Below are 19,863 nucleotides of genomic sequence, written 5' to 3' on the forward strand. Positions count from 1 at the left end.
TTTCTACTGTCTACAAGTCAAATACCATCAGATTTGCAGAAGAGGAACAACCCAAAAAAGCAAAAATCTGAAGAGCTGGGGTTTTTGGGTGTGGCAGGGTTTTTTTGGATGGTGGTGGTGGTGTGTGGTTTTCTTTATTTTTTTTTTTTGCTTTGAATTCACTTGTGTACAGGGAAGAACAGCTTTTAACAGGTGGATTATTGTAGGCAAAGAAAAGCTTCCATATGTTATCCCTTCTCAATTCCCTATCTATTCAGGTTACTAGCTGAAAACTATCTCTACAGTTTTGTTTTATGCTAACTATGAGCTTCCATTTCAAAACAGAGGAATATTGAAAAGACCTTAAATCTGTAGAAGGTTTGTTTCCCCTTTCCTTGTTCATCTTTTGTGGCTCTATTATATGCCTAACCAATACAGAATACATACAATAAGAAGTGCAAATTGTATGTATGCTACTTTTTTTTTTTCATTAAAAGTAAAAAAAGGTTAGTTTCCTGCAAAACTTGTGAATTATACAGTAACTGACTTGAATGCACATCAGTTGGTAAGTTTTATTAAATAGTTTAGTGACTCAGAAATATTTGTCTATTCACTGTATCATCCAACTGTCATACAGAACAGTCAAGTAAGGATCATGTTTATTCCAGAGGGACATTTCCTAATAGACAGACTTAGACAGGGCAACTCACACTATAGTTCAAAGAAAAACACTACCATGATTTATCTTAACTCTTTCAAAGGAACAACATTTTAAAGGAGCTCCCTTCCCACAGACTTTAATAAAATTGAGGAGAAAGAGGTAGGAATGGAGCTAAATTCCAAGGAAACGTTTTTGTTCTGCGTAATCAATCTGCTCCATACCACCTCTCCTCCCGATCTTCCATCCTACCATCACATAGCACAGCTCTGCGCCAGTACACTGTCTTCCTCCATCCTCACTGTTCACTCACGTGCCTTCTTCAAAATGTCCTTCCTGAGCTTGTGCTACTGTAAGTTTTCCCCTGAATAACTTAGCAAGCCCCAACTTAAGCCAGGAGTCAGACACAAACCTATTTATTTGTATTCCTTATTAAAAAATAACCAATCATGCTTCATATACACATAACAGTACTTTATACAAACATAATCCTTCATCTGAGGCTGCAACTAAGTGAGAATACAGAAGCACAAAGTACACCTAAATCAGTAGGGAAAAGAAGAATTTCTTTCCTTGGCAAACCCGAAACTTCGGCTGGAGCTTTGCTCCCCAAACAGGCAATCACTCAACCATGAAATCTCTCATGTTTATAAGATATCTGTATGCCTTAAATTCCATGTGACACAGTATGCAAACATTCCCTCTTCTTCTGAGTATCTCTTAAGTATTCCACTGGCTCCTTTTCGCAGCAAAGTTTTAATAAGTGTCTAGTTCATCTCTTAATTTCCTACTTCAGAGATATTCTCAGAATAGATCTGTAACTTCCAAATATCCAAGAATAAAAGACACTTCATTTTCTGGACATGGAGGCTTAAATAGAAGAAATTAAACTTCCAAAATGCCTTTTTTCCTTTTTTTTTTTTTTTTTTTTTTTTTTTTTGAGGTTGGTCGCGTTTTTTGATTTGTTTTGCTTAAACATCTTTTCTAAGGGAGGAAGTAGCAAGAATGAAAATTAGCTTTTTTTACGAAAAGAGGAAGCACGGGCTTAGTGAAAGAGGGAAGGGGGGAGGGGATATCAGGTTTGCAGTAGAAAGGCAGTTTAAAATTTCACAATAGAATGGTGATGTCAGTTCCATAATAAAGCAGTTACCCATCTGCATTAATTTTTTCTTAAAAATTTTTATCTAAAAAAAAAAAAGTTTAGTAACAACCCAAAGATCCAAATAACATAATTCAGTATTCATCCACCACATTACCACAAACTTTTAAGGATTTTTATGTTAACATTTAGCTTCAAGGGTTTTTCACTCTGTTCTCCTAAATTAATTGATATGATATTAACAACTCTCCTGGATATGACTGTAACTAGCAGAGAATATAGAGACTACAGTACTTAGGTTTAATTATTTCAGTGGCTTAAGCTCTATCCTACAAAGACACATATAACTTCCTCCATAAAACTACATTATATATAAAGCTGGTAATAAATAGCCCAGCAACACTCTTTACCACTGACCCTATGTTCATTATACTATTTACTAGCCTGATCACTTAAAATTCCACACACCCAAAAATATTATTCTTAATGACAGCAGAGATTATCGGATATTTAAAAAAATATATCTAGGTGTAACACATAGAAAAACTTTACTGACAAGGCCTCTAGCACACACAAATTATACTAGCCACAGAATATTATTTTACTTTATGTATTTATATACAGTTACCCTACAAAATGGCATCCATCACCAAAACTGGAATTGTTGTCTAAAACAAATAATCATGAAATTCTTTTAACAGGGTTAAAACATGCTATAGGATATCTGGTCAGATTGGAACTTTTTAAATGACTAAGGGAATTACGTGCTTTCACTGTCATGGTATCTGAGCATGCATCATCTCTAAGGTCATTTGAAAATGTACAATTTATTTTTTTATTCAACTAAACTGTTACAGGCAATTCCATTCCAAGTAACCTGCTATAACATTTATTGTACTAACTGATTCATTAATAGAATACTTTAAAAGAAGATTCAATTTTACAGATATTTCATCTATGTAGAAAAATATGCTTATACTTACTGCTAAAATATCTGCCTCCACGGGTAAAAGATTCAGGAAAGCAAATAACTGAACAGTCAAAATAGTGTATATCTGAGTGGCAGACAACATCAGCATTCCTATTGACAACAGCATATTTTATTTAGTACCTGCAATAAAAAAAAAAAAAAAAAAAAAACACAAAACACAGAGTCAAGGCATATAGCAAATACGTCCCTCTGTCGTTTTACTGGGCTCTATTGGCCAGTTAAAACTTTTCTTCTGAAGAAGTATGCAAAACGTTATTTACTTTTAAGAAACAAGTAATCTTTAATTTATACAATTATTTTAGAGATAGAAGTCCCTTTTGCTAAGAGCATGTAACCTCTATGGGAATGCATGCATAAAACAAAAATTGTAATAGCAGCACTTCAAAAAGCTTTAGGCAACACATAGAAACACAAGTGGTATACAGGAATGAACATTCACATGATATTAATCGTCCTTAGATGTTCTTAATTTTAATCTTCCCTTCTTCTAGCATAAATGCAAATCAACGAAATTCCTCATGTACCTGGAGTAATTCTACTAAAAGCATTTATTCTAAATATACACTTGCAAAACCAGTGTGATTCCAACAGGTAACAAATACAAACTAGTTTTATCAACTGCAGTGAAATTCACAAATGCTCATATGTGACTCATGGTCTGGACAGCAGATTTAGTCTCCTATAAAGTGTGTGCGTTTTTGAGACATATAAGAAAAGAACCCAAGTACTCTGTAAAGTATTCTTGTATGCATTTCACAAGCTCATAACATTAAAGGGAAGTTAATTCTGCTTTGTTAATACATTTTCATCAAAACCAGCAGCAAAAAGCAACAGCTTGCGTCTGGAAATAAAGGGGCATGTTTTCTAAGAGAAACTGTTCTTTAAAACTACTGATATATCATTAATCAAAACAAAAAAAAGTGAGGAGAGGTGTTAGGAGGAAGCAAAACAAACTTTTTTATATTTTTCCTTTGCCACACAAAGAGATTTTTAAAAAATGTATTAAAAACACAAATTAAAAGCCTGAATGCCTTGCTTGTATGAGCAATGATACCTGCACCCTTAGTGAAGTCATTGAGAGCATCATGTTACCCTCAAAAAAACCCAACAAACAGCAAACCCTCAACAACAACAAAAAATAACAAAAAAAGCCCCCCCCAAAAATTCGCATGAACAGAACTCTGAACTCCCTCTCAAATTGAACACATGCATTAACTGCAACAGTAACAGATTTCATTCCGTAATCTGTCATATCAAAAATTGGCCAATTTTACAATCATACATATCTTGAAACCACAAAATTTGGCCCATCAAATAGAATGCAAATGTTAAAAATATCATGTTTAAATTTTGAACATTCCAATTTTTTCCAGCAAAGATGAAAGCTAACACTTAAGATAATAAACCACAGTACTGCTCAGCTTAGAAACTCAGTATTCTTTGAAATGGGTTACAGATTACTTTTCCCTTGGTTCTTCCAAGCAATTATTTTTCTGGCACCACTGAGAGTCCCAATTTAGACAAGAAACGTGATTCAGGTTGAAATGTCATTTCCATGACTGATAAAGGCTGTTTCTTAGGATCACGGAATTTATTGAATGTCTGTGAAAGACCAGCTTCCTCCACACTTATTACAGGGCCCTCAAATTTATGCTCTCATGACCCACAAACATACAGACAACATAGCACAAATCTGCAACATTTACTAAATATCATGTTTAATGTAGTAAGAAATGGTGTCTCTGCAAAGCTTCAGTCTTAAATGCTCAATACCATGTGCCCATGGGCATTTAATCCAATGCGGGTCTTTCAGCTTCTACTACGAACGAGGCAATTACATAGCACACACTCATATGAAGGCACAAATTTTACTAGCCAAATTGCTAAATCAAGCATCCAAAAACTTGGGTTGGGCAAGGGAGAGGAAGAAGTTTCAGTCCTCCACATAACTGACTTATGTCTTTTAGTGCACGTCACTCACGTACTGAATGAAGCAAGGCTCTGTAGGGGAAAAGATTATTAAACTATATAGCCATTTCTACACGAAAGGGCAAATGAAAAAACTGAAGTTGCACAAGGAGCCATAAAAGTAGCATTTCCTCATTTCTGAGTCCTTGAATTTCCACTGCACCTTTTAATACTTCCCCCCACCCCACTTCGAAGTTTCCTAATGTTTTTAAAGGGGTTTAAATTCCTGTATATATATTTCCCACAGCTTGCAGTAATGTGGGGGGTTGATATTTAGCCTTAATTTGTGCTGTTGAGAAATGCAATATGAACTGGAGGAAAAGTTAGCTGACAAAGGGATAAAGACTTCCAGAGAGAAAAGACGTGAAGCTGGATAAGAATCCTGGCCAGATGCCCATCTATCTTCTCCCCCTCTCTCAAGAGCTACATGTAGAGGCTTCTGTCCTGTATGATGTTCCCAAAACACAGGATGGGTTACTGCCATGCCTCTCTCCCTGCCCCATCCCAATTAAACCAGCTTTTGTTTTCTCTACCTCTTTACTGACTTTACCCTTTCATGTTCTTTTCCCCAGATGTCATATTCTATCAACTTTATTTTACTGAAACAGAACTCAACATCAATGTACAATTTCAACAAAGTGCTAGTGTAACATGTTCTGCATCAATACTCTGTATGAGTCACTGAAATACACTTAATCTATATGAGCATATTGTAAGCCTTTGTAAGCATATTGACATGGGAGATGTTTTCTAAATTTGCATTTTAAAAGAACACATTTTAACTATGTAATAACCTAGATAATTTAATAGCAGCACTTCCATCTGCAGAACTTGAGAAACAACAACTATCGTTCGTTTCTGTGTGTCACACTCTTACAATCTGACTGTACTACCCAAGTTTGGTGGGACAGCTACGGGCACGCAAGCTTAGAGGGGAAAGACTCGGTGGGATTCTGCATGATGATCCACCTGGATAACAGACTCTTCATCTGCTGGACACAGTCTTAAAAAAAGAATGACAGAGAACTCTCTCACACAGAAAGGTTATTCCAAACAAAACTACTAATTGAGTGAGGTAATACATTTTAGCGCTTAAAGAAATACCTTTTTGATTCTATTTGAAGAGGACTGTCTTAACAACAAAAAAATCTATTTAGAGCAAGGAATAGTAACGGAGAATTATCCTAACTCAGCCTTCCACTTACTAACTTGGGATACAGTAAGAGAGGAGTGTACAGCCTGATCATCACTAATTCCCAGAAACTCTCTGGCATCAGGAATAGCCCCATGAGAACAGAGGGGTAGTCACTGTTAATGAGAAGCAGCCAGAAGGAACCTCCCCCTGAGCTCTCACTTCTAAAGGCCTCTCACTGCAAAAACACAACCAAATGCCGAAGATAAGGACCTCTGTTCTCCGCTGACAAGTTACATCTGACAATTTCTTCTTGTACTGTTGCTACAGCCATAATCCAGTCTTAAGACAGACAATGATTACCTGTCTACAGAGGAACCTGAGATTCCTCTTAGGCTTAGCTATAACATGATTATGTGCAGGCAACCTCCTAAGAGCACAGAAGTACAAAATATCTTATTCCCCTTATAAAAAACACCTAAACGCGATCAAGCTAAAAAATGCAACATTCAAAATTCCAACACATTCGACAAAAACCATGTGATCCAGTACACCTCCTACCTCAGAGTACAAAACAAGCAACAATTAAGTGCTACATTCAGCATGAAATCTAACCACTTTCATTGCTGAATTTCGAAGAATTGCTTGGTCCACAGATGGATGACTAAGTCTCTCTAGCGAGTCTTCTAGTCTCGCAGTAAGAAATTACTTGAAGTGATGTAAAATTAAAATACTGGTAACACAAAACAACAGCAAATACACTGGATCCAATATTGCTATATTAGTTAAAATAATTCAGGGACAAGTTTTAAAAGTAGACTGTACGTGCTTAATAATATCGTTACCAGAATATCTGGATCTCCTCTAACTTCTTTTATTGGAGGAATTAAAAGTACTTCACAAAAAAATTAAACTCAATTAAGTCATCCAAATTGTTTGTATGATTGTTGAAAACCTCCAAATTGAGGCTTCTTATTTAAATGGTTCCACATGGATTTGTTTTTATTTGACTGTAGATATTTCATTCTGAAAATTGTATCTTTGTTGACTTAACCAAGAAATCACAGCCAAGACTACTACATTATCTTTCAGAATCAAGAAACACTTAAGAATTCCTGTCTTCCTGTCCTACTCTTTGTGGGATTTTTAAGCAGAAAGCACTGTCCCATGATATAAGGTCCTCAACATTAATGAATGCAAAACTGGAGAGTTAGATTTCTTTTAAGCTGACATTAACATGAAAATAATTAAAATTCATTATTACTAATGGGAGGAAACAGCTGGTATTTTCAAAAACAGTTCTCATGATTCTGACTTGGTCATTCAGACATATGATGCTTTGTGAAACTTTCAACTGGTTAGTGGAACAGAAGTTACAGTCACAGGAACCTATAATGAATTATGAAATTCATGAATTTTTATTTCTAAATTAAGATTTACCAGTTCCTCTCATCAGCCTTACCTAACAAAGAGGATTTCGGTGAAACCGGATAAAGAACAATTGTTAAAAAAAAAAAAAAAATTTTTTTTTTACTATTACAGAAGCAACAATACACTTGAAGCTATCAGAGTATCTTAACCAATGCAGTAAATTCAGCATATACCTTACAAGACAGAGAAAGCATTAAAATAGTATTGAGCAAGGATAGAAAATACCAGAATTAAAGTTGTCCTTGCAAACAACATGCATGTACAGTGCAGTCTTCTCTGTCAAACAGTTACAGACATACAGATTCTTCTGGGCCCAAAAACTACAGCCTCCAATGCAAGCAAAAAAGCCTTACAGTTCCTGAAATTCCATGGCTCATTTGTAGACGACACTCTTAATTGAACGAGGCAGCTTATAGCACACAGAAATATAGATGTATGTAATTAAAGACTATACTGTAAACCACACAAAAGAAGTTAAACTTGACTCTGCATTAATCTTCAGCAATTTACACCTGACTTTCCAGTGTCTATAGACAAAGTTCTCCTTAAGTAACTTCAGGTGTTTTGAGAGCCTTTTTTTTTTCTTCCCACTCTGCATCCTAGAACTCACAAAACAAACTAAGCGTGAGGAGCTACATCCCTTCTCACAGGACTGAACAGGATCACCAGGTCAGAACTGAGGAGGGGAAAACGTGGGGTGTGCTGTTTCACAGCATATCTACAAGCAGCAAGACAACCACAAAATAAATACGCTAACTTGGAACACCTCAGACAAGGTATTGCCCACAAAGGTAAGGCAGCAGTAGTACGGTTGTATGTACAATAGAAGATACATTCCTGATTGCACTTTCAAAGGAAGAGGAGAGCAAAATGTCCCTTCTCACTCTAAGATAAGGATGGCTAAATAAGCTCGATACAAGAAGTGACAATACATGACAGATACAGCTACCTGCTGTACCAGACACTAAGAATGCCTTGCCTATCTCTTAATACGTTAACGGTAGTGTTTGTCTTAATAATAAGGGGTTATGAAATACTTGGTGTTTTTAACACCAATACACTGACTCCCACACCAGAACAGGCAACCTGAGTGGAAAACATCTACTGGATACAGTCCCTGCATCCTGTCAAAACCACCAGTTTCATACCTGACAATGTGAACAAGCCTTTGGAGCACATTTAAGACAAATACCATGAAGAAATTACATGGTCTGGGACACAGATAAGAATTTTCAGAGCTTTTGGCAATTATCCACTAACCAAGCTCCACAAAGTACATATAAATATCAAGTTTTCAGAAGTTTGTGTCTCAATCAACTCAAAACGTATTTCACAGCAGAAGACAACACAAAGCAATTCCTTGTCCACATGGTTACGCTCATGCTTCAGCTCTCTCAAGAAAACAGCTCTTTCCCCTCTCATTGGTGAAAAAAACCTAACTTACACATCTGTATCCAACAAACTTAAATTCTACTTTAGTGCTAAATAGGACTACAATGCCTATATGAATCACAAAAATCATATGAACATACAGAAACTTTGTCCTGCCACAAACTCAGTAACAACATTCTAAATATTTTGGTAGATTGGGTTGAACCTTCCAAAATTCCACAAGCAGAAGATGAAGAGAAGTTACACAGGTAGTATCAATAATTTTCACACATACCCCCAAAAGCCCTGATGTCTCTGTTTTTTTGCATTTTGATGTCATCGTGTCATTACTGACCTGAATCTCCATCTAAGATCTATCCACAGAACTGAAAACTAATGCTCACAAAGAAAGCTGAGTGTTCAGAGCTGATAAAACACTGCAACTATTCCTCTCAATTTATTTTCATCTTTTCACTAACAACCTGGTTGCCAGCCAGCCAGACTCCATGCTACTCATTATCTTCCAAGTATAACCGGTACCTCAGCGCACAGAGAGCCTTAGAGGAACCACACAGCAGGCAGAGTTGTGAAACGCCGGAGCTTTCATCAGGCTAACAGCGATGCTCGGAGAGCGCTTTAGCGTCCGTCCGTCCGTCCGTCCTTTCTCTTTCCCTTTCTTTCCTTCCCTCCCCCCCGCCGAGGCGGGTCCCCCCGCAGACTGCAGCGGCGGCCTGCGGGAAGGGGCACACCGCGGCGGGGTGGTTCCGCCTGAGCCGCACGGCCGGGCGGCCCCGCCTCGCCGCTCGGAGGGTGGAGGCAAATAAGCGCTGCGCAATGGAGCGACGGGCCCAGTAACTCCTTAACCCGCCGCGAAGCCAGGGCGCCCGGCAGCAGGGAAAAGGCCCGAGGGGACCCGGCGACCGCGTCCCCCGCCCCGGCGGCCCTCACCTGCGGGCCCGGCACAGGGCCCGGCGTGGGGAGCCGAGGGCCGCGCCTAGGCCGACTCCATGGCGCGTACCGTCCCCTCAGCAGCCACGGCGGAAGTCCCGCCCCCCCGCCGCGCAGCAAGAGGCGTCGGCCCGGGGCAGCCCATTGCTCGCCCGGGCTGCCACTCAGCCGCCGGTGCGTGACGCGGGGCGGGGCGCGCTCGCTGTCACGGCTCTCCGGTACTGGCGGCCGGCGCGGCGCGGCCTCCTCAGCGCCCGGAGCGCGGCGGGAACGCGGCCTGGCCAAGGTTTGCCGTCGCCTCCGAGCTCACAGTTAGCGTGAGGGACAGCAGGGCAGCCCCGCGGGGGACACGGCCGACAGCGTTCCCGTAGGCGGGCCCTGCCGCAGGCGCCTCCCCGGCGTCGGGCCGCCCCCTCCCTGCCCTCACCTCAGGGCGGAGCCCGTGTGGAAACTCGAGGTGTGGCCTACGGGTTCAGCCGCTGCCCCGGCGGGTTCCGCACCCACGGGTGACAGCGTGGGGAGGTTGTGCGGGAGGGGCCGTGGAGGAACCTGCAGAAGCCGAGGAGGCTTCGAAACAGGACATCGCATTCTTGCGGTGCGTGGGAGACAAGGGGTTTTTTTCCCCCTCTGCTAACTTTAGCCCAACTCTGTTTAAAAAAACCAAAACCAACCAGAAAAACGCCCTTGAGAAATATAAGCTAAGCACAAAAAGTAAACAGGATGGGAGGGGAAAAAAGGAAGGTAGCGAGGTGGGGGTCGGTCTCTTCTCCCAAGTAAGAAGTGATAGGACAAGAGGAGACGGCCTCAAGCTGCGCCAGGGGAGGTTTAGGTTGGATATTAGGAAAAACTTCTTCACCAAAAGGGTGGTCAGGCACTGGAACAGGCTGCCCAGGGAAGTGGTTGAGCCCCCATCCCTGGAGGTATTTAAAGGACATGTAGATGTGGTGCTCAGGGACATGGTTTAGTGGTGGACTTGGCAGTGTTAGGTTAATGGTTGGACTCAATGATCTTAAAGGTCTTTTCCAACCTAAATGATACTATGACAATTAACATACTTGCTATATTATGCCAGTTACCACTTTTGTATCCTTCAGGGGTTGACGGTATCTCATACTGGAGAGAATAGTGAACGAAGGTCCTTCAACGCGTGGTATGCTTTGCTTTAACAAAATAATATTTATGGAAAAAAATCATGCACCCTTTAAAGTTCACTTCTATACAGATTTGTGTCTTCCTTTAATTACTCTTTTCCTTCATGCTTACAATAACATTTTCTCTGGGCAAGACATAGGATGTTCTGTCCACATAGAAAGGATACGTAGACTAGAATTAGGACTGCCTGGCCAGCCACTTGGAAACAGTATGAATTTTTCTCCATTGACCAGATTTACAGCAGGTAAAGGAACTTAACTGTATTTGAAACGTTTTGCCTTTGCCAAACTGGCTGCTAAGTTTCAAAGCGGGTGTGGTGGGAAGTAAATACGAAGTGAACAGGCATTTCTCAGGTCAGTTTTGTTTCACTGGGAAGCAAGGGTGTAAAAACCACTGTGATTTTTAAAGTTTTTTTTCCCTACAAAATATGAAATGCAGGAGTATTTAATGAATTTATGAATTGCTCATGGCTGTAATACTTGACTACATGTAAATCTGATGGACTTTTACCTTACATACTGGTTTGGCAGCTTCTGTCAACCATTTGGATCTGTGAGGCTCTTTGTAATTTTCTGGGATAGCGGTACCAATGCATTGGGAGATCTAGTGACTGAGGAAAAAGGAAGGGAACTCATTAAAACATTCTGAGATTTTAAAAGCACATATTACCATTTCTAGCTTATACGACCAATCTTCCCTATCAGGAGAGGATGAATGGAAAAGTTCATCTCAATAATGGGAGATAATATCTCGATTTTTTCCCATTTCGTTTTAAGGTTATGGGCAGCATTGCTAGAAGGTATGGATCTCGCTCACACCTACATCCGTTATTATTTCAAGGCCAGCTGGGGAGCTAACATCCTTTACACAAATTAGCAGAAATAGCCTTTGCATGTACCTTTTTTTTTTTTTCCCCCTGGAATGTTAAAGTATTCCACAACTTTGTCGATTTTCTGAACTCATGCTTGGGCTACATTTAAATGATCGTATCTAACACAGGGTGTTCATGTGCTCAAACAGTATGTGTCTTTTCTGCCTGGCCTACCATAGGATTCCTGAGTGCACTGGATGACTGTTAAGGAAAGGGCTTCGCAAAGATGGATCCCACCAGTTTTGTGCCAGTGGCAAACATCACAGTTTTGCAGCTGGATTGTACGTGCCTACTTTTGAGCAAATCGTTCTACAAATTCACACATTCCAGTTAAGTAGATAATATCTTCATATTCCCTGTTGTTTTATGTTTCCAGTCTTTGACTTTGCTTAATTCTTTTTCCTTGCCATGTATACTCTGTATTTCTCTGCAGTATCCTACCAATGCTCTTACGGCACAAAGGAAACAAGCTGCCATTCTGAGCCAATTATCAAGATTCCTAGACTAGTTCACTTATTGTACGTAGAGATATTCAGGGTTTTCTTCCCTCCTTTTTTCATGCACGTTATCTCCTCCATCTTATTTCTCTTTTACCTTCTCCCATCATTTTTATACTTCCTTTTCAAGCATAAGATTTGTATTCCTTTTTTTCATTTCTAAACTTATTTTCTAATTACCTTTAGTTTATGATTTCACAGTCTGTTACTGTACAGTGTTCTTAAAATATGCACATGCATATATGCACACATTTCTTCAAGGTAAACCAAAGGTTTTCTGCTTTCTGGCTTAAAGAAATTATCCAGACATAATGGAGATACATTTGTATGAAAAAGATTAAAAATGTAAGATAAGCTGTCCCATTTAGGATTCACTTCTGTACTATTTTCTGGAGAAAGAAATCCACCAAAGTTTTTCATTATATAATGTATATGTTCTTTAGAAGAATACACAAGTAAAACTTGTATCTTTCTCAAAATTCCATTTAGCTAATGCATTCACTCGTGAGGCTAATTGGTCAATTAGCCTGCTGACAGGAGACGGTGCATGTCTGTAATTCTACCAGCGTACGTATACGTGTTAGGAATTTCTGGGGCTGAAGGATGTATTATCCTAAACAGCAAAGCCAAACTGTTGGCCAAGAGGAGTAGGCAGAATTAATCTATTTTCTTGGAGTCCCTTGATCTTAAATATGAGTAGAAGAAGATGGCAGTTTCCTGCAAAAAAACTTAATATTGATCCACCAAACTTTGGTATTTGTAGAGAGATTCCTTATGTATCTTGGTAAACAAATATAACAGAGATCCTAATGGATGTAATCTTTATCCTATTCCCATGAAAGAACTGGTCTTTGTAAAAACTTATTTTGATAGTTTGTCAACTAATTAGAGATCCCACCCACTTTCAAATACTAGCTCCAGGCTTCCAAAATTGGTTGCACTTGATTGTGGCTGCAAAATGAGAGGCAAGGTTGAAACTTTTCTGAGCAGAATTCCTAGGAAGAATATTCTGCAAACCTCTGTTTTATTTGCGGTAGCTTTAAAGGGAGTAACTTCTTCTAGAACATCTAGCTTTGCTTGCCACTGAACTGGAAATAGTAAGGAAATGTGTGACAAAACACAGTTCCCTGGTTCTCTTTCAAAATACAAAAATCCATGAGTCTTACCGTAATTCAAAGATGATCTGGCAGCATACAGTATCCTTCAGACCAGAAATCACAAACTAAATGGAGAGTAAAAAATGATGCATCAATAACTGCAAGGAATAGTAATCATAAGCAAAACAGACCATGGTAACAAAAGTGCTAAAAATACATTTTATTCTTACTAGGAAGGGAGTTATGTTACCCAATCAGTTTCTCTTTTGCAAATTGTAATATATTCTATGGCAGGGGTTAAATGTAGTTTGGAAAATAGGAGAGGGTGTCTTGAAATCAGAATTTCCAATGCAGTGAGAGTACTGCTGTGCTCATCGTACGTAACCTTAGCTAAGCCACCCACGTCTGTCTGCATGCTTAAACTTTCTAGTTCAAGTCCTAGAAATGATCTAGGACTACAGTAGCATGGAGTATCATATTGGTTAATTTATTCTGCAGTATGCGTAAGTTTCTCCTTTGGTATTCCTGTCTGTAACCGGGGGTCATATTATTTCTTACTTCAGCGTTACAATATTTTAAGATCTTTTCTGCTCCTTAGATTAAAAGTGTTATGAAGGCAGAGGATCATCTTTTCGGGGCCGATGCTGGGTAAGAGAGGAACTATAGGCAGGACACTGAAAACTGCTAAGGTGAATCAGATCATCAGCTGAGCAGAGGTCCTGAGCAGGGGTTAAAACTGGCAAAGGACACAAGGAATTCAGATGAATGAATGAAACCTGGAAGATTTGGGTGAGGGATCAGCAACTGAGAAGGGCAGTTAGTTTCTGAACTGGGTTTTTTGTTTGTTTGATTGATTCAGCTTCTGGTTATACCAACCAGAAACTGGTTTAATCCAAAATAAAGACTCTTTAATTATTGTTTAGCAGTACCAGTGAATAGTCTGTCCCGAGTGGAGTAGAGGGTAGATTTAGATTAGATACTAGGAAGAAATTCTTCACTGTGAGGGTGGCGGGACAGTGGAACAGGTTGCCCAGAGAAGTTGTGGATGCCCCATCCCTGGAAGCGTTTGAGGCCAGGCTGGACCGGGCTTTGAGCAACCCGATCTAGTGGAAGGTGTCCCTGCAAGATCTGTGTTGATGTGGGCTGTGTGTGCAAAATGGCTTTGAGTGCATATTTAGGGCAGGGTGACAGAATTATTAGGAATTGCAGGGCACAAAAAATTATGGTCTATTACATAATTTCAGCACAGGTCTACGAAACAGAATGATTGCATTGCAGTAACAAACACTTGAGGGGGGGCATATTATTCTAGCTACTGGCCGTTTCTGTGGTACACAGCTGGCAGCGCTTCCATTGAACCCACGCGTTCTCCCCCCCCGGTTTCCCAAACTAGTTACGGATTCGTTTCCCTCAGAACACGAGTTTCTCCGCACTGCTAAACCCCAGAGCTGCGCCTAAGTCACGGCTGCCGTTTCAGCGCAGACCGAGGCAGAACACGCTTTATGAGGGCTGTGGCAAAGGCCCTTTCCTGAGGAAGGGGCCATGCGCCGCCGGCGAGCGGCTGCAGCGGGGACGGGGACGGGGACGGGGACGGCTTCCTCGGCGCCGGTGGGCGTTGCTCCTCCCTCGCCCCCTCCCGGCAGCCCCCTCCCGCCGCGGCCCCGCGCAGGCGCGTCCCGGGCGCCGAGCCCCGTCCCGCCGGGCGGAGACCGCCCCTTCCTGGGCGGGCGGCGGCGCCGGGCGGCGGAGCGCGGCGATGCTGCTGGTGCTGTCGGAGGAGCAGAAGGCGCACCTGGGCTGCCTGCCGCGGCTGGGCGCCGCAGGTCCGCCAGCGGCCCCGGCCCTGCGCCAGGCGCCGGCCGCCCCGGAGCCGGCTGGGGCGCGCCGCCCGCCGGGCCTCGCCCTGGGCCGGGGGAGGGCGGCGGGGCGCTGGGCGGGGGGGGGGGCGGCGGGGCGCTGGGCGGGCGCGGCCGTGGCCGTGGCCGTGCGGGTGCTGCAGCGGAGTCGCCTCCTCTCGTTTCAGCCGTCGGCGAACTGGGGCGCCTGGCGGTGGAGCTGCTGCGGCGGGGCGCGGCGCCGCGGGCCTGCGAGGCAGCCGCCAGTAAGAGCCGGGGGCCGGGCCGGGGCTCCCGCGGCGGCCGGTGCGGCAGCGGCGGCTCTCACCCGCCGCCGGCCGGGCCCGGGGAGCGGCGGGCCCGGGGAGCGGGGCGGGGCGGCGGCCGGAGAGCGGGAAGAGCGGCGGCTCCTGCGGCGGCTCCGCGAAGGGCCCCCCCCCGAGCCCCCGGCGCCGTCGGCGCGGGGCCGCCGAGGGCCCTGGCCTGCCCCGCAGCGGTCGGAGGGGAGCGGGGTCTGTGGTCAGCCGCTGCCGTGGCACGGGGGGCGCCGGGTTGTGCGGGGTGCCTGCGGGGCCCTTCTCTGCGGGGACGAAACTTGCAGGTCGCTCATTTCTGTGCCGCTGTGTTCACGCCTTAGTTCCAGCACCTGAGCGTGCGGTTTCTCTATATCGTGCCTTAAGAAATTAGTTCGGGTTTTTCTTGGGCTTTTTTGCTTTGTTTGTTTTGGGTGGGGGATCTAACTTGCTGTTTGATCCCCTTATGTTATTATTTGAAGGGTGCGCAACCCTCTTTTTTTCTTTTCTCTGCATATTTTGCAAGTCAGCTGTGGATAAACTTGCAGTTTTGTGTATTGTTGCTGTGGCAGCTTAATAAGGAAGTAAAAGGTACTTTGTGCTTTCTTTAAAGGAAAACTTAATATTGGTGTTGACACCATTCAGCATGGGGTAGAAGGACTAACGTTTCTTCTTACTGAAAGCTCCAAGCTTATGGTAAGGATACCTTTGTGAAATGAATTCAGGGATACACTCAAGCGATGTCTTCTAAACACTTGTAGCTCTGAAAATACTGATGAATGGAGAAAACCTAGTTCAAAATTCTGATGAAATGTATTCTTTTAATTAAAAAAAAAAAGTCTCTTATGCTGTTCTCTTTTTGAAACTGCATCCGTGTGGATGACTCTGGAACTTGTATTCAGTGTCTGAAGCTAAAACTTTGACAACATTTTAATAGCGTATAGCAAGAACATGCAGTAATTTAGTCCGTATAGAGAAGCACGCTTCAGGATTAAGCTCTAAGTAACAAAACTTGAGTGAAGATTTTGTTGTTGTTGTTCAGCTGCTGTGCAGGATGTGTGCTGTACTAACCCCTTGTTAAGCGTTCCTTATGTTTGCCTGATATGGTAGGTTTGAGAGCTTTTTCAGCTCCTGACATCAGAAGTTTGGGTGGGTGTAAGCAGATAATAAAAGAATAATAGTTGGATAATTATTGTTTCCATTGGAAAGACTTTTTACTGTTGATATAGTAGAATATTTGAACAATGAAGATATGGAGAAGGGATCCAGAGACAAGTAATTCCAAATTAAACTCAAGCAGGCATTGTTCTGAAGAGCAGGTGGGGAAGGGATTGAAATATTGCAGAATCTTCCCTTGAAGTAAGGTTACTTGACTGACAGATAAATGATAGTGTATTATGGTAGAGCATAGTTGATCACGGAATGTGTTTACGGTATGAATGCATTGTAAAAGTGTGACACTTTCTGTTGAATAAATAACCGCTTCTACAAGGATGAATCAAGCTTCTCCAGTTCAGCACAAAGGCATTGACCTGTGGGAATTGGCTTCTGGGTTACGGTAACGCGAGCCTTAAAGTTGTAGCTGGTGCTCGCTTACATGTCCCGACATTCGGATCATTTCAGAGTATTTATAATTTGAGTATCACTATTATGCTAGCATACTGTTGATAAATTGATGATTGAAATATCTCCTTCCTCACGGCAAAGCTCAGATGCGTTTTTGTGTTGCATTCTGTTCTCTGAAACGAAGGCTTAAATGTGAGGATGTTGAATGTTTTTTTTTTTAAAAAAACTGGTCTAAAACTGTTCCTGAAGCTCATGCAAATCAGCAGTAATACATCAACATGTGTAGGTCACTTAAAACCTGGATGATTTGTTTTGTCCTAGCTGTAGAATTGTTCTCACACATTCCTGCAGGAAAATAACTGCACCATGCCATATGTAATGTTCACTTACAGTCTTATTTGCTTCTCAACAAATAACTATTAATACACAGTTCCATATTAAGGCCTAAATTGTTATTTCTAGATTTCTGAGATAGACTTCCAAGATTCCATTGATGTTCTGGGATTCTCAGATGAATTGAACAAATTATTGCTCCAGCTGTACCTTGATAACAGGAAGGAGATCAGAAGCATTCTTAGTGAGCTGGCACCAAAGCTTCCCAGCTATCACAGTCTTGAATGGAGACTGGATGTGCAGGTAACTTCCGTTTTGTCTTCAGTATTCTGTATTTTACTTTACATTTTTTTAACATCATAAGCCACTACTAAACAATGACTTTATATTATTTCAAAATAATCGAGGCAGCAATTTTTCATGTATTTAAAACTGACGTAATTTTGTAATTGCACCAAAGAGAGTTAGTTATGAGATGAACAGGATATGTAACGATGCAAAGTATTTGTTGCTTTATGAAAAGTGAATTCATAGCTCCATTGGTGTTTTTAAAATGTTAGCATGTACTACATATATTCTTACCTGATCTGCCGAAATATTATGAAAGCATTTATTAAAGTGGATTACTATTGCCTAGTGATAAAACTACATAATAGATTGTGTATATCTTTAATGTGGATGAAAAGGATTTTTAAACAGTCTTCCAAGCAGGTCCTGCAAACCTGTTGTGAGTTGTAAATATGAAAGTTGATAACCATCTCTTGTTTGTTTGTTTCCTTATTCCCATTGTATCTAAACTCCCTCATGCAGCTTGCAAGCAGAAGTTTGAGACAACAGATTAAGCCTGCTGTGACTCTAAAGCTACATCTCAATCAGAATGAAGATCAAACTGCCCAGGTGTTGCAAACCGACCCTTCTACTCTCCTCCACCTGATTCAGCAACTGGAACAAGCATTGGGGGAAATGAAAACAAATCATTGCAGGAGAATAGTGCGCAACATGAAATAGTATTGATTTGTGGCTGTTGTCCTACTAAGCAGTTTGTGAAACACCTAAAAACAATGTTCACAAATACATTTTGAGGCGAAATAAACATCTGGATCAGATGGAATGCTTTCCTGTGCCAGGATCTTGAGCTGGTAATTATAGGCTGAATGTCTATAGGTGCTAACTTTACACACCTGTCTGATATGAGATAGGTAATAGGTTTTGATTTACTTGCAAATGTAGAAATTCAGTATGCTATGCTGAGAATTTTTTGAGCTCTAAATTAGTATAGTTCTACTTGAAGAGCTTTCCTACATAAAGTAGAGCTGTCTCAATATTATATGAAGCTGCACTTTTTTTTTTTTTTACATTTATCAGGTAGTTTTTTCCCTTGGTTTTGCTTCTGTTCTGAAATTTAAAAAAAAACACCCTATACTGCTGGGAATGATACTTTACAGGAATGTTTCTTCCATCCAGACTCATGTATGTATAAGAGTACAGGTGGGACTACTGCCCTCTTCCTCCAGAGGATTCAGTCAACTCAGAGGCTGGGTGTTACACTGCTTTTCTACCCTTCTTACATAAGGAAATAAAGTATAATCAAGCTAACGCTTCCATTTTAACAAAGGTAGCTATAACCCCTGCTAGGCAGTCTCATGCTTTCTGCAGGTAGCAGTTACTATAGAAAACTCAGTGGCCTAAACATAAGTTAGCATACTGATTATTTCTGTATGTAAAGGTGATGTGAAAAATGGCAAAAGTAAAACCAGGGGCTAGGAGGCAGATTAAGAATAGTGTTAACTTCTGCTAAATCTGATCTTCATGTTGTGATGCATGGATAGTGGGCTTATAAAGGAAAGACTAGCGAAGTATTGCAACATGAATGATGGTTTTCCATTTTTAAGAAAAATGTCTAACAAAGGTTATGTCAAAAGTCACTTTTCAATTGTATTCTGATGCAATATTTTGTAGCTTTTGTGAATAAGGTTAAATAGTTTTACTAATTAATGTTTTACTGTCACTAGTGAGGGTGCATCATGAAGCCCTTAAAGTATATTGGAGAGGACAGATAGGCAAGAGAGAACCTTAACATACAGATTCTGGCAATAACTGCGTATTTACTGTCTTTCATAGCAACAGCATGAATTTCTGTATCGATTGGGTTCCTACATTCATAAATGCATTATTATTGTGTTGAATTTTTTTGTACCTTTGAGAGGTACTATTTCAAATGAAACTTGCATGGCAGAAGTGCATTGATCAATAACACTTACTGCCACTTAAAAAAAAGTCAGTCTTCTAGAATACAGAGTTGCTTATTCTCTAATTGCTTTATATAGTGTGGCAATGGTGTGAACAAACTTAATTTCCCTTCCCATATATGAATCAGCAATGTGTTTCATTTACCATCTGTATGTAGTGACTTTTTTCATAGAATCATAGAATTTTCGTCACGTATAGTATGTGGTAATTAAATATGATCAAATGTTACTGCTTGGGATTTCTGACTAGTATTTTTTTATGTAGTTGGCCTACATTTTCAGGTGAAATACAAGAACAGCCTATATGTAGGCCAGTGTTTTCTCTTTTATTCCATCTCACTATAGCCATAGTCTAGAACTCATGGCAGCAAAATAGAAGTTTTTGATGGAAGT

General features: G+C 41.1%; 2 protein-coding genes across 4 annotated transcripts in view; one reads left to right on the top strand and one right to left on the bottom strand.

Annotated features, from left to right (window-relative positions):
• The window catches only part of RNF13 (ring finger protein 13), a 48,596-nt gene extending 38,726 nt beyond the window's left edge, over nt 1-9,870 (bottom strand). The window contains exons 1-2 of one of the 3 annotated variants that reach the window (XM_082319089.1): nt 9,112-9,870; nt 2,720-2,847 (exon numbers count right to left, since the gene is read on the bottom strand). In XM_082319089.1, the coding sequence (XP_082175215.1) occupies nt 2,720-2,833 (114 nt within the window). In that variant the 5' untranslated portion in view covers nt 2,834-2,847; nt 9,112-9,870. The remainder of the gene's footprint in view (nt 1-2,719; nt 2,848-9,111) is intronic. The other 2 variants (XM_082319090.1, XM_082319088.1) reach the window with 2 other exon arrangements.
• Nucleotides 9,871-14,950: 5,080 nt separating this feature from the next.
• On the top strand, nt 14,951-18,863 carry COMMD2 (COMM domain containing 2; the record flags this gene model as incomplete). Its single annotated transcript, XM_082319092.1, has 5 exons — nt 14,951-15,017; nt 15,218-15,295; nt 15,936-16,018; nt 17,351-17,524; nt 18,032-18,863. The coding sequence occupies 5 exons, from the start codon at nt 14,951-14,953 to the stop codon at nt 18,227-18,229; spliced, it is 600 nt and encodes a 199-aa protein (XP_082175218.1). The 3' UTR covers nt 18,230-18,863.
• Nucleotides 18,864-19,863: the final 1,000 nt, after the last annotated feature.

The sequence above is a fragment of the Platalea leucorodia genome (genome assembly GCF_965183815.1).
Source record: "Platalea leucorodia genome assembly, chromosome: 8".
Classification (NCBI taxonomy): domain Eukaryota; kingdom Metazoa; phylum Chordata; class Aves; order Pelecaniformes; family Threskiornithidae; genus Platalea; species Platalea leucorodia.